This window comes from Morone saxatilis, unplaced genomic scaffold, assembly GCF_004916995.1.
Source record: "Morone saxatilis isolate NCDOM2014 unplaced genomic scaffold, NCSU_SB_2.0 Contig21, whole genome shotgun sequence".
NCBI lineage: Eukaryota > Metazoa > Chordata > Actinopteri > Moronidae > Morone > Morone saxatilis.
Window position 1 is genome coordinate 10,847,124 of NW_023339774.1, and position 27,956 is coordinate 10,875,079.

At 40.1% G+C, this 27,956-nt stretch overlaps 1 protein-coding gene across 1 annotated transcript; it reads right to left on the minus strand.

Annotated features, from left to right (window-relative positions):
• Positions 1-1,660: 1,660 nt before the first annotated feature.
• Positions 1,661-20,262, minus strand: fgf10a (fibroblast growth factor 10a). Its single transcript, XM_035668070.1, has 3 exons — positions 18,869-20,262; positions 4,815-4,918; positions 1,661-2,492 (listed from the first exon to the last, which is right to left on the minus strand). Exons 1-3 carry the CDS (start codon positions 19,314-19,316, stop codon positions 2,292-2,294), a joined length of 753 nt encoding a protein of 250 aa, XP_035523963.1. The 5' UTR covers positions 19,317-20,262; the 3' UTR covers positions 1,661-2,291.
• Positions 20,263-27,956: the final 7,694 nt, after the last annotated feature.

Genomic DNA, 27,956 nt, shown 5'->3' on the forward strand with positions numbered 1-27,956 from the left:
GAGGGAAGGCGTTTAAGTAAAAGAGAGGGAAAGCGAGAGAAGAATAAAGAAAACATGACATCATAGTTAATTAGAATCAGGTGATAAACAAGGGAGTGATATTTACGTTATACCATATGCCCTTCTCCATGTGTCTTTCTGTCTCGGGGGGCGGACGGCAACAGGTTTCAGACAAGTAAGGTCAAGGAGGAGGCTTTCCCCAGCTGCTGGACCACACTGAGGCACACACCCCTTCACCCAAACCGCCCGAGTGTGTGTCTCCGTGTGTGTGTGTGTTGGCAGTTTCTAAAGCCTGTCTTGTCTTTGTTGTTATCACATAAAAGACAGTGTTTATCCTCCAGGAAGCCATGTTTGCCATTTGTACTTGTAAGGTTTTTGCAGCGAGAAATGAAAACCCCTGAACTCATCAGCCAGGTTGTCTGCTGGGCTTCTTTCAAAAGTCTAATCTCTCACAGATTCCTGATTCACATCTTTGGTTTTTTGGTTTTTTAAAGTACTCCGCTTACTCATTCAGCTTGTTGTAGACACTGATTACTTAGATAAAAATGTTTCTGATGCTTTTAATTTTATCAAAATATTTATATATTTGCGCATGAAAGGTAATTCCTGACCTTTTTGAAATAGTAGTTTGACAGAACGACTTTAACTCGTGGTCACTTATTGCTCTGAAGCTTTCAACCACACAGTATTCATCAGTGAATGAAGTCCATCTGCCAATGACGGCCCTGAGCTAGTGTTTGGACTGTCCATTATGAGCTACTGTACAAACATAGCGGTTCAACATGGCGGGCCCTTCACGGAAGGTATTAACAGATAAAAAACTGCTCATTCTAAGGTAACAAAAACATGCCGATTCTTATTTTCATGTGATTATACAAAAATGAAAACATACCTATGAATATTATATTCCATTTCTGCCAGTAGAGCCTCCTAAATGTTACACACTAGATCTTTAAGATAATTGTTAACCTACTGTTTTAAAGGTCAAGAATGAGCAGAGATATACCAATCCGATAGTCAATAATTGTATCGGTCCAATACCACTGGAAAAAAATCACTTGGTCGGATATCTGAGAAAAAAAATGTGATACAATCCATTAGCCTAAACTATTTTATAAAGGCTTAACTAAACTTTGGGTTATGTATTTCTTCCTTCATGGGAGTAGAATATTCCTTTCATATTCGCTTGAACGTGATATTTTTAGATGGCTGAGTTAAGCATCCATACAAATGTATCGTTTTTAGATGTTTATGAGTGGGAAAAATCGGTTTGGTATCGTAAGATACTTGATGTATCGAACATGAAAAAGCGATATCGAGCCATCCCTAAGAATTACCTTTTTATGTTCAAGCCAATCATAATATCTCAGCTCTTGGTCTTCATCAGCAGGTGGTGTCCATTCACCCTGTGCTACAGTATCTCTTTATTCCCAGAGCTCTGCATGGTAATATTAAGAGAATACAGTGAATCAATTACCTGGATCAACTGATTGAAGAATTTCCTTCAGTGTTTTGTTTATATATGTATTTATTTCTATCTCTTTGTTGTGTATTTACAATATGGACAACCAATAATTGAACCGTGAAAATATCTAAAAGGATTCAAAGTCAGTCAAACAACTTAAAGACAAATATATTTTTTATATTTATTTAGGTTTAAATGATTAGTATTCAAAAAGAGAAGCATAAATGGTAAAAAAGACAAGAGTTTGTCCTTTTTGTGTTTTTGTTCGTTTTTGTTAAATATTACACAAAATAAATAAATTTAAAGAAAAAAACATGATAGTGTTAGACTTGCTGTTGTGTTGGTGCTTCTTGACTCTAACTCTTTCTAATCCTTTTCATTTTCTGCTTTCCCTTTACTTTTCTTCTACTTTTCTATCAGTTTTCCATCAATACTTCCTCATCTCTTCTTTCTTTACCTTTCTTGCATGCTGCTTCATATTTCTTCCCAGTCAAGCACCTCACATGTACACAAATCTAGAAATGTGAATTACTAATCACATTTTGGCACAGAAGTAATTTCTTTTCATATTTTCTACTGTGCCAGTGTACTTGATAACTTAAAACTGAAAATAATATATACATTGTATAGCAATATATCTTATTTCTTTCTTTAAAAATAGAAATGTCTTTATCCAACAGAGATGTCCATAGGTTTCCATTCATTTCCTCCTCAGTGCATCATTCAGATCTGATTCAGATCTGTCCAATGTGGCCATCGCTGTAACTGCAAATAAAGTCTGATACCCTCGCAGTCTGCAGAGCTCTCTCAAGGCTGATATGTCCAATCATCGTGGTTGTACCACAATGGGCAGGAAGTGAGTGGCTGTGTTTTTCCTCCTTGTCTTCTTCCCCCTCATTGGCTTGCCGTTGGCGTTCAGTCCCACGAACATGTGCTTCTTCTTGTTCTTCCACTCTGCTGAAGCGTAGGTGTTGTACTTGTTCTCCTCAATACGTTCAATTAGACGACAGTCCAGACCATAGTCCCTCTGCAGGGGCGAGAGACGGGGAGTGTGAATGTGACATACAAATGAATCAGAGCAGAGATTACATTCAAATGTCCAATGTAAAGGCACCACTTCTATATAGGCAGTGATTTGAAACTTTACCACAATATGGTCCTGGCTGTGTGAATGAGATACATGATGTGTGGTTGTACAAGAGCATGAATGCTTTGTAGACCTTAAGCTATGAGTTGATCATTTATCCGCTACAATTTTGATAATTAATTACTAATTTTTCATGCAAAAAACTAACTAATCTTCCATTCAGAAGGCTGTTGTACTGTATATCTCTGGTTGTTTACTTACTGTATGTTTTATTAACTGTGCTTTATTTAATGGGCCCCAGTTTTCAGTTAATCTTCTCCTTATCCACATCTTGTACCCAGTCCCTCTTCTTAATCTTTCACTTTCATTATTACTATTATAACTAGCTTTAGTTGTTACTAGAAAACTGAAGTCAAATCTCAGGCTTTGTTGCTTTTTGTTGCTGCATTTTGTTCATGCTTATTATGTTAAAGTTGTTCTTATGGACCTTGTCTTAGCACAGCAGGAACACGCTGATATTTTACTTCTTGTGACAACGTGGATCAACAAATGGTCAGCTATTGTTTAAGAATCTGCTGCACAATCCCCAGTGTAATCAAGGCCAATTGTAAAAACTGGACATGAAATTCAAATTGTTGTAGATGTTGTTTGTGTGTCAGTGGACTGCAGGGGTGGGGGAGGTGCGGGAAGGGACAGCAGGCAGAGAGGTTAGCATAAGATGTGACGTCTTACAGGTTCGGGCTCTGTGCCAGCAAAGAGCATCGTGACACCGCGTTTGTGGCCTACATTACCGCAGTGACCACCCACTGGTAAATAAAGAGAAAATGATCTGAGAGAGTAACATTTGTCAGTTTACTGGAAGCTGCCCTTGTGCTTAAGGCTAACGTCGCTTAAACAGCCAGTTAACTGGATGCGGTTGATATTCACAAGCAAAAATGTACTTGCCCCGAATGCGTGCACACACACACACACACATGCACAATATAACTCAGTCTCTCTCTCTCTCTCTCTCTCTCTCTCTCCCCCTGTATCTGGCCACAGCTGTTCAAATTGGTTCCAGAAGTAAAACTGAATGTTCCCAAAGCAAAATGAGAATATTTTACAGACACTGTGCAGCTTTCTAATGAACACTCGTGCTCGGTATGACCAAACTCTGTGTGTGTGCGCGCGCCCTGGCTGCCTTTCAATTAAAATGATTGCAAAAGCAAAAAAAAAAAGAAACTGTAATCACAAGTGACATTAAATTATGGTAACGAATCATAAAAAATAATAATGTCAGAATTGCTTTATGAAGTGAATTTATGCCAAAATCTTAGAAAGTAAATATTTACATTTAATAGAGAAATAACTGTTGAATACGATTAATTTTAACCCAGACCACACAGCGAATGTATCACCCCGTCTTCCTCGTTGGTTCTCTTTGAGAATTCTATACGACTTCAATCACGTTACAACCTAAAGGCCTAACCCAATCATACTCTGTTGTGTCATTTACATGCATTAATCTGGCAATGCAATGAAACAATGATTTCATTTGATTACCGCTGGATAAAGAAGTCACTGTGTAAACCCCATCAAGTGTAATCGAACGCCAGCCCCTCACCGCTGTGCTACTATGGCTTGTGTTGCACCGAGCAGAAGACGTCATGGGAATTCAGTTTCAGGCCATGCAACAGAATGCCTCTCTGTCTTTTCTACCGTGTGTCATTTCATCTGTGGTGTAGCTCCAGAGAGACACGCTGAAAGTTGGGTCTTTCAAAGTAAGAAAAAGAGAGGGAAAAAAGGAGGGAGAGAATGAGATGAAGAAAAGGAAGGAGAGGGAGAGAACGGATGAAACAAGGGCTGCTCTCCCCAGAGGGACCGAAGCAGAATAGAGAAACTGAAGGATTGTGTTTCCTGTTTCTGAATGGAGCGGAGAGGAGAGGTAGGTAGCGGAGAGGAGAGCTCACATTGACTGAACTGTGGTTCCTATTTCTGGAATAGAGAGTCTTGTAGCCTTGTCCATTGTTTTAAAAAGGCATTCAAGGAAATTCAAAGCTGCAGAGTCACCAGTTTAGGGAGAAAAGTATCTCTTGTGCAAGGCTCTGACTCATTAAGATTGACACAGATTTTACACCGCGCCGCCAGTAAAAATTTAACAATCGTGAGACTGCACTAGGGTGGGACACTGAAAAACCCCAAAAGGAAAAAACAAAAAAAAGAAGTAACTGTACATTAAAAGGGGCAGATTAATGTCACACAGTACTTTTAACAGCTACTCACCGCTCCATATAGCTCTCCCTTCTTGCTGATTGCCAGGTAGTAGTTACTGCTGAGGCCCCTGATGGCCACCACTCCCACATCCACCGACTTGATCTCCAGAATACCTGGTGCAGCGGGGACAGAGACACAAATGGGTCAAAACTTTGTGGTTTTCTTTCTGTTCTGTTGACTTTTACATCTTGCTGAAACCAGTTACATATGTATGGTCCTAAACAGGTCTGCAACTAATGATTATTTTTATTATGAAAGTCTGTGACGATTTTCCAGCACCCGAAGTGGCATCTTCTAATTGCTTGCTTTGTTTGACCATCAGTACAAAAGACAAGTGATATAAACCGATATAAATCCTTGCTTTTGAGTAGATCAAAACAAACAGATTTTGGATTTAACTGTCAAAATTAGCAAATATTTTTCTGTCCATTGACTAATCACTAACTAATACTGATTAACTGACTTCATGGCATTTATACTGTTTCTTCCATGTGTTGACGTTGTTACCAAGAAAATATGAATAAAGGTTGGCGAGAGTATGGGATCTGAAACACCACAATAGTATTAGACCATATTAAAATTAGTTTAAAATGTGAAAAGTGCATCTTGGAATATGAGGTTTTAGGTCTGCACGCATCACTGTTAATTGGAGTTCCTTGATTCCGCAGGAGAAACCTGAATCATCTCTGTTTCGTCCGCACAAGTGAACCCCAGTCTTGTCTCCCCTTCTCTTTTTTTTCTTCACGATGTGACAGGCAGACCTCAGACCGGCCTCTTGCCCCCTGTTCATTTGCTGGTTAGCTTGTGGGCTGCATGCCCTGGGACCGAGGTGTAAGCCAGGAAAAAACATTTCTCCGTTCTATGTTTGTTTTTCTGACCAGGGGAGCTCAGGCAGGCGGGCAGGCAGGCAAATGGGCACACGGACAGGACGGAGAGAGGCTTCGTGGCTGCCAGACTGGCAAGAGGTCAAGGCGTCCGTATCAGTTTTCAAGCCTGAACCAATTACTGGTTTAAGCTGTGGTCGCGGGGCCTTTCTTCTCTCATCCTAAAGTCAGTTACACCAAGCCATAAAACTATCAGGGGTTTGAGAGGATTAGCCTAAAGGGGCCTGTAGGAAGTGGAGCCTGGTTGCAGGAAAAGTCGAGAGGATGAATTGAGAAACAGGGACAGTTTATCCAGAGTATCTCTCGAGGTCTGTTATTTTCATTTTTGAGATTTTAAAGTGTCAATAATTAGACAATTTCCTTTTTGAGTAATGTGTTATGGACAGCCTTATGCCCCTGCTGCACTGCCAAAAAAACTAGTGCGTCTGTCTACTTCTCCTAGAGCGAACCGCAAGATTTAGTAGTAAATGACTCTTAAAATCTAATACAAATCAAATTTGTCTTTTTACCAGATGCCCATTTCCTCCCCTCATCCACTCTTTCTCATTCTCAGACAGAGTTCTGCAACGTCCTGCAGCCCTGGTGTGATTTTTGTCACAGAGATGAAGGGATGAGGAAGCGGGTTGTCGCCCTCAAACTGTTGTGTTTTACAGCTATAAATCCCCACTCTGAACCTTTTATATGCTGAGATATCTTTCTTTGTTAGACTTTTGGACCTTTTCTCACTGCAAAATGTGTCACACTTGTCTCCCATTGTCTGCTGTAATGTCTCATTGCTTTACAATAGCAATGAGAGACTGTTTTGCATTTGGAAATGTCTAAAAAGAACATAAAAATTAAGTTGATGTTTTGCAGTGACAAACAGTTTTTCCTTGAATGTGTGTTGTTGTTTTTTTAAAAGTTTTTGGCCATGTTGCTTTTTGTGAAATGTAGTTCTGATGTAAACCAGCATTAATCCATCCCCACGGTTGCCTTATTTGGTCAATAAAGGCTTGTTGAACCTCTGAACTTCAAGAAGATTCTCGTAGCTCACAGTGCATCATGTTGGCTTGTTATGTTAAGTCCATTACTCACACAGACGTGTACCACAACACAACGCTGATCTATCAGGTTCAAAATGTTCTGTCTCGCTGCGCCACAGCTGACATTTCTGAGCTGTGATCTGTCAAAATAAGATCTGTCTGTGCTGCACTAAAGGCCGGTCCACCTGTTCAAACCCCTTTTTGCCTCCTCCCGTTTGATGTGGTTTGTCAAAAACCAAAGCACAGGGCTCTTTTATGGCCCCTTTACCAGTTACCAGAAGCAGCCCGTCTGCCTGCAAGTTAAAAGGCCAGGCTGCAACAAAAGGCTTAGATTGCAACAACAGAGTTTATGGCAAGGAGATGGAGAAAAGCAGGACCTGAGCTTGTAACACAGACCCGGACAACAGCTCTTTGTGATAAATACACACACAAATACACAGAGGCAGTGATGCACAAACACACTGCTACACCTACATTGCTCTTAAAACTTAAAACTTTATTTTACTCGCTGATTTTCCTCATTCAGCACATTGTCTTATTAATGTCTTGAGTCTGTTATGTATTTTCTGAAAAACTGTTTTTCTCCCTCCTTGTGCCCCCTGGATCTCAGCCCAACATCTTAATTATGAATTTATGTTTTTAAGTGCAAAGGAAAAACAGTTTTATGACCCAACACTAAATGCACAAATAGCACAGTTAATATAAAAAGCATGGACATTTTCCGCTATCAACATTTTTTTTTTTAAACTACCAAGGGCAAACACCTGTGTGTAACAGGGCAACGCTACAACTTTCATAAAGACAGGCCAAAAGGGGTCTTTGCCAGTCAAACCCAAACCGTAACACTAACGGAGCTGCAAGTACAAATAAACACAACCTGGCCTTCTAACAGTAAGAAACTGTTCATTAACCACTTCATAAAGACCACTACGATGTTTAATGTGTTTTGTAGCCAAAACTAAACTCCAGTGTGACCCCGTCAAAGCCATAAACGTGAATGGAAATGTGTCTCTTTTAAAATGCATGTAAACGTAAAAGGACTGTAATTATACAACAGTTTTAATACATTTAAGATATTTTTGTTCCGTAGCTTTAATTGGTGTTTGGAGGGTTAAAAGTTTGCGATGATCTAAATCCACATTTTATGGATGGTTGGTGTTTCTTTGTATTCCGGTTCTGTCACACTTTCAAAGCTCTGTGAAATAATTCCTCATCCTAACTGTCTCTCTCGTCACTTTCTTTTTTGTCTATATTCTTTTCTGTCTACTCTCTAATCTTCTCTCAGTTTCACCTCTCTGTCAACCATTCAGCTTCCCATCTGACTGAGGACACATTAGGCACAAGTCCTTATTACGATAACACACACTGGCAAACTGTAACAGAGGACTTGCTAGCACAGAAAGTCTAGTTTTGAATAAAGTACTGTCTGTTATGGTTTGATATTTTAAAAACGTTTGTCCCTAAGAGAGGATGACAGGATGCCACATTGAAGAATCTTTCTGATAACAAAAAGACAGTCAGTTTGAAGTTAACGCTGATAAGTAGCACATTTGTATTAAAAACTGATGGTGTTTTTGCTCTTATACCACATAAATAAAAGTCACTGGGTAAGTAACCATAGAATTATTAAATATATAAAGGATGGGGAAATATGTCAAATGGTTACTTTGTACCGCATTCAAAGTGTAACCATCACTTGCAAGTTAAGATAAACACTAGTTGTCACTTTTAATAGGAATTTACGGCTCTGAACGGCAGACGGAGGTGGCTTCGGTAACGCAACCAGCTTTCCAACTAGCCTGCAGTACACAGACACACACACACACACACACACATTCACACTCACGTATACATAACAGCACAGCACACACGATCACAAACAGGAACACACACATGCGCAGAGACCTCCCATCGACCCCTGCCCGGCCCTGTTGGAAACCCGGTCGGTGAGACTCCAGCTGAACCTAAAGGTTAAGGGAGGTTATGAAAATGTTCCCACTGTTTATCCAGGAGATTTTTTGAAGATTATGCTGCGGTTGTTCACAATTTGACCTCGACATGGTGACCAGCTGTGAGTGGGTCTACTGCGTGCCTGCAGCCCGGAGAGGTCTCGCTCTGTATTGTGAAATATTGTCACTTGCGGACTAGCTTGTGTCATGAACTCCCCTCAGTGCAAAGAATGGAATGGTTCGGTTCTTTTATTCTGCGTCCAATAGTCAAATATTTGGATGAACCCCTGTGTTACTCTGCTGCGACTAAATCTCTCACTCTTTTTAGATGTTCAATATAAATGTGACATCCAGGAAACTAAATTTTCATATAGCAAAAGTGGCCCTATTATGTGTTGTGTTTTTTTTAAAGATTTAATATCTGATTTGCATCAGTTGAGGTCTGAACACCAAGATCATTTTTCCTCTTTGAAACTATGGCAACAGAGGGACTGACGACGACTCATATTCATTGTGACAAGAGAGTTTACGTCCATGCAACCACCAAAGACTTAAAAGAGAAGAAAATCCATGCCAGTAAAAAAAGATAAAAGATTCAAAAGAAGAATAGAGGAATTCAGAAAGAAAACATGGACCACCAATGTGCTCAAATCAGATATCAGTTGAAAATATGAAACTTATTCTGCTGTATTCGGCCATATAGATACAAACAAACTAAGAGTAAAATGCATGCAAACAAGTATTCTTGGCCACTGCTGCAATTCCACAAACCCATGCTTTAAACAGGATTAAACTATTTCCTTTGCATTATTTTTTCTCAGAGTTTGGTTGAATATTTCCGGCTCTTTATGAAGTCTGAGAGAGAACAAACACTCCTCGGTTGTGCAGCTTTGCTTGGTGAGTGCTGGTGAAGATATTGGGTTGGAGTGGAAACTGCTGTATATTATGTGTTTTGAGGAGCGTTGAGGTATTGGTTTAGACTGATGTGGTTGACAACAGTATCATCCTGTGCTAAGTGGCCACATCAAAGCCCGCCTGGCCGACGGTTTAGACCGAAGCTGAGAAAACAGAGGCCTGTTTCTGATTTTCAATATAGACACATTTTTTTTTACAAATAGAATATTTGGTAAACTGATTTGTTTTCAAAATTTGTTTTGCTCATATCAAGTTTCTGGGCTGTAAATCATATTAAACAGATATGGTTTGCCCGTTTTTTTATTGCACTGAATGAGTTTCTTCTCCAGTATTTTTTTCATTAGCAGGCTTGTTCTATTTGACCTGCACTCACTGTATTATTCAGCTTATTCTTGCCCCCATAATGGTTTTATTTCCTTTCCTGACATGAACACTCACATCACTGTCTTTCTTGTTGCACAGAAATAGCCAAAACCGCACACCGTGCAAGCTGTGTGTGATTTCAAAACTGGCTGAGGTACGAAAAGAAAAACAAACCCAGATTATTAAAAAAAAAAAAAATCAAACAAAAGGGATCACCTGAGTGAAAAACCCCCTCAGTTTAAAAATAGGGGTCCAAACAACAGATAGCATTAAGTTTCTCGTCCGCACTGTTTATCATTCCAGTCCACATAATTTGAGATCACTTACTGGGCGCAGCGAGACCACAGCAAGTTATGTCACACACGTTTAAGAGCAGCTGGGAGGAAACCAAAAGAAATTCGCAGTGATGTTAATGGGGATTTGATCGAGAGGAGAAAAAAAAAACCTGTGATTTTTTTAACACAGTTGACTTTGTAACATGATAAAGTGCCAAAGCTGCCAGTTTCTGTCAAAACATTTCACAGGCCTGACACGCCAGGAGTTATGTTTTCAGGCAAAGTGCTGTGACGGTCGTCTGCATTTCACACATTTTTCATTTACAGTTCAGCTGCCAGTGCGATGTTGCCCAACTGTTGTGGTTTGAGACATTTTCGGATTTTCAGCTTTAGAAATCTTGTTATTTTACACCACAATGTAACGCACGGACATGCACATATTATTCAGTTTGTCCCGTGCATCTTTCGACTTTAGATCGTTCTTTCTTTCTTTGTCTCTCCTCACATGCATTTATGTTCGTACACGTAAAGTACGCGCACACACTAATGCACACTTGGTAATTAGCCGGCATTCCTGGCTGCTCTGTTCAAACGGCCAGGCTGTCCAGATGCCTCTCTGGACTCAGCTCTCAGCTCTACCTTTGATGACTCCATTAAGAGCCTCACTTTCATGCAGTGTGTGTGTGTGTGTAGGAGGGTTAGGGGTGACTGTGGAGGAGCAGTAACATGAGGTGTATGTGTGCGTATTCGGTGGGGGGGCTTTTCCTGAAGCACGTGGTGTCTATATGGCAGCAGCCCTGGATGTTATCTGTCACAGATGCTATTCTTCACCTCCCACTGCTTTACTGGCCATGAATTCTGCCTGTTCACATGCACAAAGCTAACACCAAAATGACACTTCCATTTTTCAGCAAACTATAATACTGTTTGGGATTCTTGTTTTTGGTTTCCTAAAAGAAGTTTGTAAAGGACTGCAACTAACAATTATTTCTTGATCTTGTAGTTGGTCTATAAAATGTCCAAAACATTTTTTCACAATTTCCTAGAGCTCGAGGTTGACATCTTCAAATGTAGTTGTGTTCCACCAAAAGTCCAAATCTCAAAGATATTACATTTACAATGGTAAGAAACAAAGAAAAGCAGTAAATCCTGACTTTGGAGAAGCTGAAAATAAAGAAAGTTTGGCTTTTAAACTTGAAAATCTCTCTGTCGATCGCCCAGTTGACTAATCTGCTAATGGTAATGGTTTTCCGGACTAGATAATGTAAAATTTTCACCGGGATATTACGTGCGTCACAAAGTTCAGAGGTCACTGTACTTTAGTTTACAGTCTAGGGTCATCTCATGGACTGCTTAGAATAAGCTTAAAATAACTTAAAATAAACTGCTGCAGCAATTAAACTACATAATATTTTGCACTGCAAACTGTATTTTTAAATTCTGAGCTTCACATTTTATGATCATATTTGTAACAAAGTAGTAGAGGCTCCAATTTTGCGGAGATTACACAACGTTACAACATTGAGCCGTGGAGAAAAGTGTGCTAAAATGGCAAATACTACCAGATCTCAACTGTAAATGATGCTAACAATTGTCTCATCACTGTTCACTCCAAAGACATTCTGTTTTGCAGTTTATTGCCAAATGTAATGCTTTGTTATTCAGACAACGACAAACTGTTGGATTATTGTTAGGACAGTGCTGATACGAGCCAAAACCTGATCCTAAATGGGCAATGTGTTTGCATTCTTGCAGTAATCTTCATATTGCTAATATGCACTCTATGAGCATGTACTTCAGGAATACTTCAGGAGTATTACCAGATGTATTCGAGACTTCCACGCAAACTTCACAGATAAGTGTATCTGTAAAGTACACATTTGCTCATTTACCAGATTTGTATACTGCATACCAGTTACACAGAGATGATGATTCACACCAAATTTTGATGGTTGTTTAGAAATCTGTTAAATTACTGAGATCTAGTTGTAAGTCTGAGACTCTTCTCCTGTTCCTCTCTCTTTCTCTCCTTCTCTCCTGGATATTTATGATTGTACACTGCAAGAATCTTCCACATAACATAAACAATGAAAAAAAAGGCTGTCCAACAAAACAAAGATGCCCAACTTGAGATTCCTTGCGGATAGTAATTGACTCTTGATGTTTTGGAGCCAATTTCTCTTCAGACAGCCGAAGTGCTCCGAAGCATCAGAAGATCTTACAGAAACATGATTTGCTGCTGAAAGACTTTTGTTTAAGGTGGTGCCTGACTGGTGGGGTTTGTGGCAGGGCTGCCTCGGTCTGCCTACAGAAATCTGGCTTTTATTTCAGTCTTGTTGTAGCTGACACATTAATGGACAGGGGAGTGAATTGATGGGAAAATATCAAGCAGCGATGATAGGGAATATGTAAACAGTGATGGAAAATCAGACAGATCCTGTCAGTGTCCTCAGTGACTCCTGGCAAAAACACTAAGCATTCAGAAGTATAAAAACTGCTCTTTAACAATGAAGAAATCTCTTAACCAGTAGACCTTTCACACAGCAGAACCTTTGGCATGAAATAGTAGGGTAAACACATAAAGGTCCTGCTCCATCCAGGTCAAACAGAGTCAGGGTGCCTCTATCGTGCCTGTTTCACTGAAAAAGGCTCTGCTACACTAAATGGAACAGAACTTTAATCATTATCGTTTGTAACACCTGTGTTTACCCTATTACTTTCATGGGCTGCTGTGAAAAAGGTCTATATCTTAAAAGAATTGTTAATTTCACCTTTTCTTCTAGACACATCAAGAGCATGAACACATACACATGCTCTGTAAATTACCCTGTTCGGGTAGTTATGTGGTCAAAGGGCACTCATATATCTGGACCTCTGGACCTTCACATTCATCCTCATGTGGGAGATGTGAAATAGTGCTGACGAAGGCGGGGAGGACAGGAATTTTTTTTTTTATTCCAAGTAATTAGAATTTTTTTAGATAGAATTATTAAATTAACTGTAAATACGATTTTAGTCACTCAAGTCTAATCAGTTTTGGAGGCATAATTGGGCACATTTTTTTTTACACATGAATGCTACATCTGACAGTTGTCTTTATTACCACAGTTAATTACAGTAATATGTAGACCATCACTGAACTATACTGTGGTCCTGAGATGAAAAGACCGAGCACTGCATATGTTGCCACAATACGGGAAAGATCATTTCTTCCGTAATAACTAATATTGGAAGTTTCAGGCTATGTTAAAAGACCGTAAGTTTCCAGATTTCTAAAGCAGATAAATTCACTAATGCTTACTCTCTCACAGTCTCTGTTTGCACTGAGAAAGCCTGCTGTGTTTGGATGTGCAGGTTGCACTATGACTTTTTAGGCAGCCTGATTTCTGGGATTAAGTTTGTCCCAAAACGGAACATTTCAGGCTCTAGACATCAAAGATTGTGTAATAACTTGTGTGTGTGTGAAGCGCCATTAAACCTCCAGTAAATACCAGTAAATGGCTTGTTAATCCGCCTGTCTCGAACGTTTACAACATGTTATCAATGCTTTGGCTTGGTTCCGTTATCCATTAAATAACTTCTAAATGTGCAAGGCAAAGCTGTCCGTCAGTTACATCGCTCTTACGTAAGATAATAATCAACATTATGTAATGTTTTTCTGCAGGACACTGACAGCATTTGCTCCGTAGATTCCAGTAAAGAAGTGATGATCTGGAACCGACATGATTTGATCCAGACTCTCAGACACGAAGTTTGCCATATGAAAATTAAATTATTTGTTCATCCAGACGGATTGGAGTTTCTAAGATGTTATGAGGTGATTAAGTAAAAGAGCCTGACTAATTTCAATCATTACCTTGAATGGTTTTCCATGATTTTTGTTTACAACCTATAAGGAGAACTAACTATTAGTTTCAACCACAGGCCAAATTAATGCTGTTGGAGGGAGGATCAGAGGGAGTGTGCAGGTAGTATATGTTTATTGTATGTTTTTAGAGTGCAGCTGAATGTAATTGTTGATGTTAGCCTCGACTCTGGCAGCTTTAGGGGTACTCGATGATGGGTTCAGCATTTCCTGAACAAGCTTGTGCTGTGACGTTTGCTCACAGCTTTTATTTACAGCTGTTGGAGAGAGAGAGAGAGAGAGAGAGAGAGAGAGAGAGAGAAAGAGAGTCTATGAAGATGTCAAAGTAAGTCTGAATGAAAAGCAACACTGACACTAACCTCTGGTGCATCCAGTACCACCTCATAACTCTCTTTTATGGGCCACACTGTTACCTTTTCCCACGAGAACCCTAAACTCACTCATCAAGTGGAGAGCAGGGAGAATAAAGATGTACAGGAGTAGAAAAAGGGAAAAGACTGCGACTCATTTCAAGAAAATGGTAAACATATTCAAAAATGGCACTTTTTTGTTATGCGTTAATGTTGCTGAGTCATTGGAGGTTTTTTTGATGCAGAGGAGAAAGATGAGAAGAGGTGGTTGTGGTTTTTAAGGCGTATTCAAATGCTTCTGAAACACAACTTTGTTCTGCTTTTCACATTAAAAGAACGGGCATTTCTTGCTCTGTTTTGCTTTTTTTGGTAATATGGTAACTGCAAAAATCCAATCCAATTTTTTTCAAAAAAAGTGGAAAAAATCTGCCACTGCAGTGAAATAGTTTGACAATTTTCAATACAAATCAACTTGTTTCAGGAATTTTCTAGAATCAAGTGTGATTTTCTTTCATTCTAGTGCAGTGAAACTTTTTGAAACAAGATTAGTGTTGAAAACAATATTACAGCAATACTCTCTTTCTTTTTACGCTTAATAATATATTAGATTACTTTGTGCGATGGAGAATATTCACTGTAAGAGAATATGGTTGGATGCAGATGTGTCACTGGAAATCTAAATGTATTAAAGTGTGTGTGTGTGTATATATATATATATATATATATATAGTATAATTTAGACGAATGAATAAATTAAATGAAATTTGCATCCCCGCTATACACATAACAGTGGCAGAGTAACAGAACAGCCAAAAGTGATGCACTATGTGTAGCGCTGACCTTTCCATTAACAAAGCTTCCTGACTTGGGTCAATGGGTAGAGGTCAAACCAGAGGGGGCAGACCTGCGTAATTACCCTGGACATGGAAAACCTGCACTAAATCAGAATAATGTCCAGTGTATTACACTCTCCATAAATTGTGGTGCGTTAGATTAATTCATGTCAGCGGGTAATGTGTCTGCTGTGATTAATGTTAACAATAAGTATGTGCGGCAGCTTTTACAATCCGGGTGGCCACAGTTAGAGTCAAAGCTCTGACTGTGGTCAAGTTGGCACCGTTCAATGCTAATTGAGCTACGCACGACCACAAGTCTGTGGTCCAACTGCAAACACATGTCCATTTGTTTCATTGCTTTATTCGTTTGTTTGTAAACAAGATGTGACAGTCCGTGGACAAGACCGAGGGAAGAAGAACAAGGGCAGTTCTGTTGCTTATGGTCAGTGGCAGGATCAATGCTCAATCACATGACAGCCCGATAGGAATGCCATCCTTGGACTAGGAGCGCCTTATTTTGAAGGCCTTGTGAGGTGAGATGGATAAATGAGCATCCATCTCACATGAACACAAATAGACAAACACTGCCACGGACCAGTGAGCACACACTCACAATACAGGCCCTAAACCCTGAACGATGTACTGCCCTCAGCTTGACAAGATGATTAGAAAGGCTCAGCTGTGGAGGAGAGCCTCGACCCTGGAGCTGGAGCTGAAACTTCTTCATCACCTCTGACACCATCTAATGACACCCATTTGCAATCTGACCTCCTGAACATTACCAGACTACTCGACCATGATAACAGCACTAACAACTGCCCCCTTACTAGTTTTCAATGTGATGCTTTCCTAAAGGAGAGATCAATTTTTTATAACTTGTAGATGTGCAACACCTGAGTTTTCTCTTACACATTGGGGCAATTTTAGTACACTTTGTTATGTAGGTACATTACAGTATATATATACAGAGCTAGGTTTGCATTATCTCAGAAAAGCCATGTGTTTTTAATGAGCACATAAAGGCCAGAAACTTGCCTCAAAGAACTAATTTGTCCAAAGGTCTGTGTGCTCTTTGAAGCAGTTTCTTTGCTTCCATCAACTCTAAAACAATGTTATAATCTGTTGCATATTAAAATGAACAAAAAGTGCATTGAAAACTTGCAAAGCAAAAAAACACTAGCATGACCAATACCACATCCATGTTGTCAGTTAGTGGAGGAGAATTGAATCATGTTCTGTTTGGTTTAGTTTGAAGGGTACAATTTGTTCTCTGCTGATTTTAGAGTGCATGCAAAATAGCAGGAGGTGGCGCATAAGCATGCAAACTCCTGTAAATGCAAGCTTAATCACGGATGCAAATGCTGTCAATGCACAAGCACCTGGACATAATGATGGTGTGCAGACACACACATTATTTAATCATTATTTCACTACAGCCATATCAGCCAAAGTTTATAGCCACATTTTCACACATTGTCTTTTAATCTGAAACATGTTAAACATCTGCACTTGCTATCAGGTAGATATTTGATTAAATGCCTACTAAATATGCTGCTAAGACAAAATATATCCTGAAAGGTTTGGCCTCCATGGCCAAGTCCTCATATTTGAGATTCTTTTTTCACTACAAAGTTCTTACCCATTTGCCTTATATTTTTTCACTACAATCAAGTGGCAAAAGCTGTTGAAATTGATGGATTGTGCTTCAAATGCCATGACCTGATGCCATTATAGTTAGTGACACGTTGCACCCTAATGGCTGAGCTCTTTATGTGCATGTGTGTAAAAGTGTATGTGTGTGTGCACATGCATGTGTGTGTCAGAAAGGACTGCAGGCAAGGGGAGGGAGGAAGAGACGCTAATTGAAATTCCTTCAACCATGTCTGGCAGAGCCCTGGTGTCTGAGTGGCACACACACACACACACACACACACACACACAGAGACACACATGCACACACATATTCACACTGGCCCTGGCCCTAATAAAAGTGGGCTTTGCCATATGGAGGCCATGTGCAAGACTGGCCTCTCTGTGCTCAAGCGTGTGTGTGTGTGTGTGTGCTCTTAGCAGGAGAGGCTTGTACAGCACCGCAGACCCACAGACAGATAAACCTACGACATGTGTATAAAGGTGTGTGAGTGATAAAAATCAATTTATGACGTTTACATTCCCCAGACACACACACTCTTGACATGCTGTGACAGATTCGTATACATAGTAGTAGACGTAATGCAGCGAGAGCCTGCGGTATAATCTTTCAGAAATTAGTTCGTGTTTTGGACGTGACCCATCTAATTCAGTGAACTGGCAGGGAAACTTTGGGCAGGTAAATGTGGGAGTAATGCTCTGTTCTACTTCAACAACTACTGTCAATGTGCCCTTAGGCAGAGACCAGAAGACTGTGGCAGTCCTGGAGAACTTCCAGATGTGTTTAACTAGAAGATAAAGATGTGGACTACAAAATGATAACAGCTGATTTTCTGTTCTGAATCAGTCATAAATGATTATGATGACCCTTACAAGTTTTTAAAAGTATTTTTTATTTGCTAGTGTACTTTGTAGTGTGCTTTGGTGAGGTTTGCATGCTAATATATAGTCACTGTACACTAAATATTCCTAATATGAATCTATTATCTTACAAGAGATTCCACATCATTTGTGCAGTTTGCATTCAGTCATGCAATCATACCATTTCCTCCCTCAAAAACTACAGTTAAGGTATCTCAAGGTGTCCTGAAAGCACCAGTGGAGTTTTTCAATGCCCCACAGTGGAGGACTAAGAGCTGGGAGCCTACCCAGTGTGAAAGAGTATAACTGTGTGAATGTGAGGCTGAGTGGTGCTGACAAAAGCGCATGTGTGTTCAGTGACCCTTCTCGGGATAAATAAAGGTTAAAATCATGTTTCACAGCCCTCAAAATGCACAACCAGAAAAAGGAGCAGGAATCGCGTGGTTATTACTTTACATCTAAGTCTGTATAACCTCATACTTAGCATGTGCCCACCACTATTATGGCTGCAGCACAATAGCAGCAAGGAGTAAGTCTACTTGTCATTCTCCCCAGGGGTTTGGTAATAGCTGTGTTTTAGATATTTCCTCAAAGAAAGAAGAACTTTCTCTGGGCCATTTCTAATTGGTTCCAGTGGATCATCTCTCTTTTTTATCTTCCTGACTTACTCATTTTGTTTTTTTCTCTCCTCTCCCACTGTCATGCTCTCTGTAGTCTGGCAAATATGCCTGCCTGTACACATGGTGAAAGGGCTGAAAATCACGCAGCTTTGTTATTTGTTCTTTTGCCCAGTAACCTATCTTATAAGGTGCACAGTTGCTGAAGGGTGGAAAGACCGAAAACCTCTCTCTTTGCAGAAAGCTAGTGCATCCACACTGTTCTCTTTGATAGATATAAAAAATGCTTAATAGCAAACTTTTGGTTGTGCTTTTGTCAATTTTTGGTGCAAATGAAATGGCTCAATATCCAGTGAAAACTTTTAAAAATCCCAGATTGGTTTCTAATTCTCACAAGTTGCTGTTTCCTTGAATATTGCTTAAAATGTAAAGAACCAATGAAACACACTTGTTAAAATATAACAAAGTGGACTTACTGTATGGGTCGTCCTCGCTTTTGGTGCCATTAACTTTTCCTTTCTTGTCAATGCGTAGGAAGAATTTCTGGTAGGAGAACAGTTTCCTCCTGCGCACATCTCCTTGTAGATGGTTGTAGCTGCTCCGCACGTGGCGCCCGACGACAGTCGCGGAGGACGAAGACACATTGGTTGCCCGTGGCAACCTCGCAGAGGATGCGTGCACTGGTGGGGGTGACGAGGATGGTGGCGGGCGTGAGATGAAGATGTCAGGAGGAGTCCCTCCCGGCGCATTGTGGTTATTTTCAGAGTCTGACGATAAAGTGGCCAGGGGTGAGGACGAGGAGGGTCCGAGCAGGAGAAGCAGGAGGAGGAAGGTGAGGGAGAGGAGGAGTGAAGGAGGTCTGCAGAAGGGGCAGGAGGAGAACCAGGCGACCGGTGCACCTTGTGTCACTGTCCATCTACACATGGTAGTGGAGCTGAGAGAGCTGTGGAGGTGCTCAGGGGCTGGGGCATGCTGAGCTGGGTGCAGGGAGAGGGAATGAGAGTGGGAGAAACTCCCCCTGACTGACCGACTACACCTCCTCTGTCTGGGGACCCCCAACCTCTGTAGCTGTAGCTGTTAAAACCTGTAGAATGGCTCCTGAAGACAATCTGTCTGCGGTAGATGTGATTATAGTAGCAGATGTAGAGTTATCGGTAATATTGTGGGTGATGGTGATGCAGCTGCTGGTGGTGGTGGTGAAGCCTGCGGTGGCTCTGCTGTAGTCCCCTGTGCTGTTTATTCCTCAGCAGCGTCAGAGGAATGCGTCAACATCCATAACTCAGATCACCTCACAACGGGAACAACTGGGGGGCTCGCCTCAAAGACCTCTCACCACCTTGGCTCTCTTCTCCCAAGGCTGCCGCTCTTTGCTTTTGGTTACTCTCTCTCTCACACACACACGCACTAAGAATACTTTTTTTTTTAAAGTTTGTATATAGACCTACACATCTTCAAAAGACAAAAACACACATTATCAGTTCATTCATATACACTGCTAAAAACATCTACTTCACACATACATACACACACACATGTCCCAAACCATTGATCTTTTCCAGTCCAGGGAGGTGGATAACAGGAAGGCAGAGGAGGTCTGGATAAAAGATGCCAAACTGCTCACAAAATAAATAAATAAAAACAGGAAGTCAAAAAAGGGATTAATGCTGCTTCTCATAAAATGTACAGAGAAATCCACGCAAGGCAGGCCACAAAAAAGAGTCACAGAATCCAGACTTTGTTCTTTTCTTTCTCCCCCTTGTTTCTCTTGGTTTTTCGGAGCTGGTCTGAAGTTACTTGAGTGTGTAACTGAGCCCGGGAGCTCTCGTCTTTCTCCCCTCTCTTGTTGTGCGTCTTGTCAGTGAGCTGAGCTCCCTATCTCTCCTCTGTCCTTGCCTCTCGGAGTCTGAGCGCTGGAGCAGCGCGTTGCCTCTCTTCTTTCCTCCCGTGTGTGGCTCCCTCTCTTTTGGCCCCCTCCCTCTTTCCTTTGCCTCTCCCTCTCTCCTATCTCTATCAGTGGTGCTCTCTCTGGTTATCTGGAGTTTCTCTGAGGTGACTGAATCTTGTCTTTCCTTTCACCTTATTTATCTGCTGCAGTTCCCCAGATGTCATCTCTTAGTGTAATTGGATGTCTATGAAAACCACTTGGCTTTGAAGAGCAGTGTGCATGTATATGTGCGTGCATGTGTCTGCACATGTACATGTGTGTTTGTGTGTGTGTGCAGGGGGGGAGATCTGTTCCACCCCGTTTTCTCTTTCCCTCCCTCTCCTTCTCCCCCTTTTCTCTGTCTCCTCCCCTTCCCAGACAAAACCCCACCAGTTGAGCAGAAAACCTTTCCTTCATATATCTCTCTCTTTTTGCAGTGCTCCAAGGTCCATCTCTAGAACAGTTCTGTCCTCTTAAGTAGCACTGGGTATTGTTTAAAAATGTTGGTAGGTTTTGGTACTTTATTTTGTACCAAAATAGTACTGTTTTTAATTCTCTAATTTAAGAAATATGAACATGTTTCTCTACAAACTTTTTTTTATTTAACAAAAGAAGACAGAGCTCTGAAACAATAAATGTTGTCTAAACTTGAGCAGCAGCACAATAATGCCTGAGTGCAATAGTCTGAAATGTAAAAAAAACCCAACATTTTAAATCCGGAACTATCTGAAGAAGAGATTAAGTAAACAAGATTATGACTGTCACCGTCCATTCAGTGACACTTTCATTACTTCTGTCAGTACCAAAACAATACTGAACTTCCACACCCAGACCTACTCATTACAAGGTACATATCATAATCTACTAGTGTTTCAGTAAATATGAATTCCTTAGGCTGTAGCTTAAATAAATGACATCAAGTTCTCCTATGAATAAAAGATGAAGCATAGCGTTGAAGCTGTGCATTAGCTGATTGGCATCAGCTGTTTCAGTCATGCTTCACAATCCCTGGCTCATTCACAGCTGTGTGCCTACCAGCTGACTCCTAACATCCAATCATATTCATGCAGGTGTACAGCGCATCCATTATAACCTGACACCCCGCACTATTACCCCTCCACCACCCCAACATCCTCCTTAACTAAGATTTAATGTGGATATATGTCATATATTAAGAGGGGAAGGGGTTGTTCACCCAGCAGAAGCCTCTTGCTGCTCGGATTCTTTGAGAGCTTCAAGAGCATTTTTCTGCCAAATGTATTTTTATAACCATTTGATATAAATGGTCAGTTCATCGACATAAGTGTCTCTGACTGTGCGCTAATCTTCCTGATTAGGTCTTCTTCTCCGGATGCTCATTAGTAAAATTACCTCCTGTAGCGTTTATGACAGAGTTAAAAACCTACAAATTCTCCGCTCTCCATGACGAGCTATTGCCTATGCCTGATAAGTGCCAAGAGTTTCTTTTTCTCATTTGAAAGATGCACAGAATGGTTTTGAGCCAAGTTTCCCCTCAGCTGTTTTGACAGATACTATCAAGTGATTTCTTTACTTTAGAGCTTAATCTTTAGATAAATATCTGTGTTTGGATGAAAGAAGTTGTACCTTACGTGTGTTGCTGTGTTTCACCTTTCAAGAATCTAGGTCTACTGTCTGGTTTCAGCATTGTTTAATTTCCTTTTCACATTGTCAGACAACAGCCATATCTCCGCCCCTGCCTCTCCTCTTCTTTTCTCTTCTCTTCTCTTCTCATCTCTTCTCTTCTCTCATAAGTCTGTCTGTTATTACTGGAACTACTGACTCCTGTCCAAGGTATGCAGCTGATAAATTTGAGTTATCACGTTCTGTTGCTCTGTTTATTCCTCCATTTAGTCCCTCAGTGTCAATCCGTCATGCATTAGTACTTCAGGGTGTTTTCAAACAATTCCTTTTTGCAGATGCAACAACAGCACAGCAATAGCAATGTAAAAACAAAAAGACCTGTACAATTACAGCCAGCCAGCATTTCCCTATTAGGTGGTCAACTCTAACAGAGATTATACAGATGTCGAGTGCTGCCAACAATCTGTCATTCACATCAACTTTACAGCCTCCTACTTCCCGCTGAGGGCCCGACTTTGCAGATGGCAAAGATTGATTTGATGGGGAGCAGTGGTGAAAAACCAACTACTGTGCAGAATTTCACAGGCTGTGTGATGATCATAAGTCATTCATAATGCTATTTCCTTACTTCATATTTGATCAATGATTGCACAGTTTTACTCTTTGTGTAATTGGCTATGGGAGATGTAAAATACGGTGTATACGAATGAGTTTTCTTTGCCTTGTGGCTCATGTTTAAATTAGAGACTTAGAGCTGAAATATAAGTAAGTAATAGTAGTAATTTTATGCCTTTCCTACGAAGTTGACTAGAAGGAGATGGCAGGAAATGAGGGGAGAGAGATGTTGAAGTGGAGGCTGGTTCCAGCTTCTCAATTCTGTGTATTTGTTGTTTTTCTTTTTTATGATACACTAAGCTAAATATGTGTGAGTTGACTGTTGGTTTGACCTAAAAAGCAGTGTAGAAGTTGCCTGTATTTTACGTTCTATAGAGCATTATTCGAGACAATAATCTGCAGATTTCTTTTGGTAATTGTTAGTTGCAACGCTGAATTACAAACCTCAAGAAACTGTCTGAGCGTCTGTGCCGCACTTGACACACATGTTCAGGCACCAGAAGACCATTTACATGTTAACACCTGCAGACAACATTCAGCACCACGGACAGCACTTTACGTCGTGCTGTGTGATGAATAACCTCGCCTTAGATATCGTAAACTTCCCTCAGTCTCTAGCCTAGCTGTTTAACATTTATTGGACTGAAGGAGATTCTCTGAGACAGACGTGTGCAGACACAGTGCTCTCGTGAGAAGAAACTAGCAAATTGTTGATTCACTGTAACACAGGTAGAAAACAAACCCCAGCAGAGCAGCATTTTAGGTGTGATGTAGATTTCTCTCTCACATCCATTTCTCATTCATACTAATGTGTGTGTAACTTTATTGAATTAACATGAGAAACACCCTTTCATTGATTGTAAGTCTCGCAGTACTGATACAGTGAGTGAATATATCAGGTCAATAGACAGAAAGTTCAATAGCATTTATTTAGATAATTAATTAATAGTTTTTGGATGTTTTGTGGACAGAAAATGTAATTAAATAATCAAGAAACAAATCAACAGATTAATTAATAAAAAGAACACACAGTTGCAGCCTGGAAGTTTTGAATATAACTATTTTAGTCACATTTTAGCCACAGGTCATATAGTTTTTAGTGGGGCTTCAAGGTCATATTACCATGCTAACTGTGGGTCTAACGGCAGAAATAAATGAATGATTGGGAACTTGTGAAGCAATAAAAATGGAAACTCTCAGGGAAAGAACAAAGGAGTGAGAAGAAGAGACAGAAAAATACCAAGAGATGGATTGAGAGGGAGAAAGAGAGAAAAAACATCTGGTCAGTGGCTCTGTGGCTTAAATTTGGGGTGTAGAATGACAACACACACAGCACACACCCACACGCAGACACACACACACACACACACAAACAAATACACAAAGTGTGTCTTTGGCCCTTCTTTTTATTGCACTGAAGTTTTTAAGCTGTTTAATCATTACTGTATTGAAATATTAAGCACAAACTACTATTGAACTAATTATCAGTTACTGATCAATTACTAACTGATCTCTTCATTGCTTCACCCTGCAGTCTTGTTGTTCTGTCTAACTGTCCTAACAAGACTCAGATGTTGGAAGTCGGTCGTCCGTAAGGGAAAAAATGTTTCGTCACACCAGAAAACAATTTGTTTGATGCAGCAAAGCACCACATATTCAACTTTTTCCCCCTGAAATACTTGGTAAGAAGACTGTAGGGGCTTCCCTCTCTGGGAATTCAAGTGCTTGCTTTACAATAAGTAACACACGGTTCAATATTGATTTAAATGATTTATAGTTTATTGTCTAGCAGTTACTTTTGAATTTTAACTAAAAATATCTGAAAAAATCTGATTTACTGTACAGTAATTCAGTAATTATGGTGCTACTAATACATAGTTGTAAGTTAGTTGTAAGTCTTGCACATTAGGTCAGAATGCAAAAGCGCTGCCTCTCTAATGATGAATAAATATTTTTTTTAGATGTGGCCACATTTCTCAAAATCCCCACCCCCCATAGGAAAAAAATGAGTCAGTCTCATTGTCTCGTGGTTTTGGCGTAAAACTGCCGTTGCAATCTGAGGCCAAACTTCAAAGTCAAGCAGAGTGGAAGTGCTGATCTGGGGTCAGCACCCAAAGCAAACCACTATGATCGTATATATATTCCCAAAGAGCTCTGCGGACTTTAGATCAGTAAATGTCGAGCGGCTGCACGGATTCCAGCCCAGATGAGCTGACACAGGTCCCCTCTGGCTCCGTTTGTCATGCCTTGGATAAGTCTTGATTGCTCATGCCTAGAAGGAGAATGCTATTAGGGACCAACATTTCGGCTCAGTGATTCTAATTGTTTCATTGCGGTTGGGGCTGGTGGCTTTGAACGCATTATGGTCTTCAGACCAGCTCTGCAGAAATGGCCCTGGCAGTTAACTTTAATTACAGACACATTAAAGCATTTATAGACAAAAATGGAGGTCTTACGATAAACGTACAGATACTGTACACTACAGTTACGGTCAGGCTGCTGAAGAGATCATTCTCTCTGAATGATCAAGAGCACTTTGATTGCAGTTTGTTTTCAACAAGCGGTTTAATTCGAAGCATGAAAACTGTAGTCGTTTTACATTAATCAAGACGGGCTCCTTTTTAAAGCTTTGTTTTGTTGCCCTTCCCACTGAGTGCATTATTTTTTTTCATTCCACTGTAATGTACTACATAATTTTGAAATGGAAACAAACACGTATCAGTGTGTTAACTGCAGCAATAAGAGAAACATGAGTAAACACCTCTCTCTCAGGCCGCCTCAGAAAGTATGCCAGACTCCTGAGCGAAGAGACAGGACCTTCACAATCGCATAAACAAAGATGTTCTGAGACGGTGACATAGAACAATAAAACTGGTGCTTTGGTTTAAGGGTGTTTTATGATTCACACACCACAGTATTTCCGATGGTCTCCTCATGCTGATTTAAAAAACAAAAAAAAGGGCAGGTTTATAATCACGAACAAGTCTCTCCCAAAGCTACAAACAACAAATAAAGCCAGCACTGTCTTCAAGTAATAGAGCATTTTAGTTAATTGTCACACGCTCGTGACATGTTAAGAGCCTTGACGATCTGGTTTCTGTCATTCACAGGAATGTTTTATTGTTTAGAAATGAAATTATGCAGCATCATATGTGCCACACATGAGTATTTTCTTTTGGGCTGAACATTTATGTCCTCGAGGACTGATCTAGATAATTATTGGATAAAGATATCACAACCAATATTTCCTAAGGGAATTCTTGAAATGGACCGATCCATCGGAGCAGATCTGAAGTGTCATAACCAATGGAAACAAACAACACAGTCAGATGCAGGGCTGCTGGTCTTCTTCATCCACAATTGTCCTTCTAAATTTACATTAAGAAACAATAGTTTATTTCTTATGGCCATGCTGTAAAATTATGACTCAATATGAAGTCATAACGGAGCTAATTATACATTTGAAGGAAAGTGCTGCCATATTTTGGTTTTTAGACACCAAACCTCCCATCTGTGTAACAGACATAACCCTCTGACATCTGCCTTACAGATATATCCATACACCAACAGCACTGATGCCATAATGAGCCATATAGTCAAACAAACAACACTCGGAAACATAAACTTCACAGAGCACAAAGTGTGTGCAGCAGGTGCTGATCTTATTAATGGCTGCGGACCCCCCCGATCGGAAGTATTTGTTGCTGCGTTTGTGTGTTGGCTCGGTAAGGTCAATATAAACTAACATCATCATTAACGCCGGATGTGGTTTAGATGCGGCAACACAGCACCAACAAGTGAGTCGTAGAATATTAAAAGATGAAAACGGCCCTGGTGTTCTTATGGCAAAACGTATATGGTTGCAGGAGGAGAAACACGAAGCGTTATGTTGAAGCAAAGAGTGTGTTGTACATTAGAGTTCAAAGTCTGACATCAGAAAAGCTCACCGGCTCCGTCTGCAGCCAGTTTCATACTTAATTTGTCAACTACTGGCTTAAATTACAAACTGTGATTCCCCATATCAAATGATGCCGCTCGAACGACTGAGTTTACATTTCGAAATGTAAACCTAACATTTTGAAATATTGCCCAATGCACCGCTGACAGCTTCTTCTAATAGTGTTGAGATAGCTTCCATATTTTAATAACGTTAACTACATGGAAGTAATTACAGTGCGGCCCATGCAGGAGACTAAAAAGCTGAAATGTTAAACATAACTGCCACTGGAATGCAAATTCTCATGATACATTTGCCATAGTAACAAATAACATTTCACCAATGCGATGATCATTTCCATCACGTGGCTAGCTGTTAACTTACTTGGCAGCCTACCATAGTGTCGAGGAAATTAACTCACTGACCTGAAGAGCTCCTTTCAGATCGATGAATGATCCTCATATTCTCCATGTGTAGTATCTGTTGCTGGAGATGTCTCCTTCACTTGAGACGTATACATATTTTGCATATGTTAGACCCATTCAGCTGAATAGAGAAGTTACAGTAGGTTTCTTATTTATTGTCTTATTTACAATCTGTCTTCACAGGAGAATGTATAATTGTTGACCAATACAATATATGAGTAAACACTTATGACAAAATGTCCTTATAATTGTCTTTAATTAGATTATAGTGGGTTATAGACTATTTATTAAATGTTTGTATACTGCTTATGAATGTTAAACATGTGGACCTAAAGTGTTTCCAACTTTGGGCATAAAAGATAAAGCAAAATGTCTCTACTTAGTTAATTTTGAACAAAATGCATTGTGGGCTATATTTTGTCCAACATCCACATCTATCTCATCATGCTGTCCAGTGGAGGTGAATGGCCTTCACTGAAATATTGATGCAGGGACTGGGAGTGTTGGTTCCGGGTAAATAATGCAACAGGTGGATTAGTTCTGGTTTCAGAGAAAGCGAGCAGATGGATAAATTAATGATTATAGATCCTTCCATCCACCTTTCTGAAAGAATTAAAGGCAAAAAGAGAAGGAGAGAACATGCTTGTCGCACACCTATTTGCACTGACTTAACTCACTTGAACATTACAGAAATTAAATAAACAGAATATTTTCAAAGTAACTTTTCAAAATGTGTCCTTGTTTTCCGTGGTTATATTAATATGAAACATTCAAGGTCTTGCAGCTTTATTTGAAGGCATATGTAACTAACATGACTTTTCCCTGACATTTGCATGTATGCCTAAGCATTGTAAAGAATGTAATATCACAAAGGCATACTATTCTTAAAGGACCACTATGTAGGATTTAGTGGCATCTAGCGGTGAAGTTTCAGATGGCAACTAACTGAACACCGCTGTATTTTTACGACCTGGGAATGAGAACGGGCTGTGAAGTGTTGAGGAGAAACAAAACATGCGAAAGGCCCTATCTAGAGCTAGTGTTTGGTTTGTCTGTTCAGG

Coding starts and splice junctions, on each gene's coding strand:
- fgf10a (XM_035668070.1), bottom strand. CDS start 19,316: ATGTGTAGATGGACAGTGACACAAGGTGCACCGGTCGCCTGGTTCTCC. Junction 4,919..18,868: donor AAGCGAGGACGACCCATACA/GTAAGTCCACTT, acceptor CCGCTGCACCAG/GTATTCTGGAGATCAAGTCG. Junction 2,493..4,814: donor AGGGAGAGCTATATGGAGCG/GTGAGTAGCTGT, acceptor TCGCCCCTGCAG/AGGGACTATGGTCTGGACTG.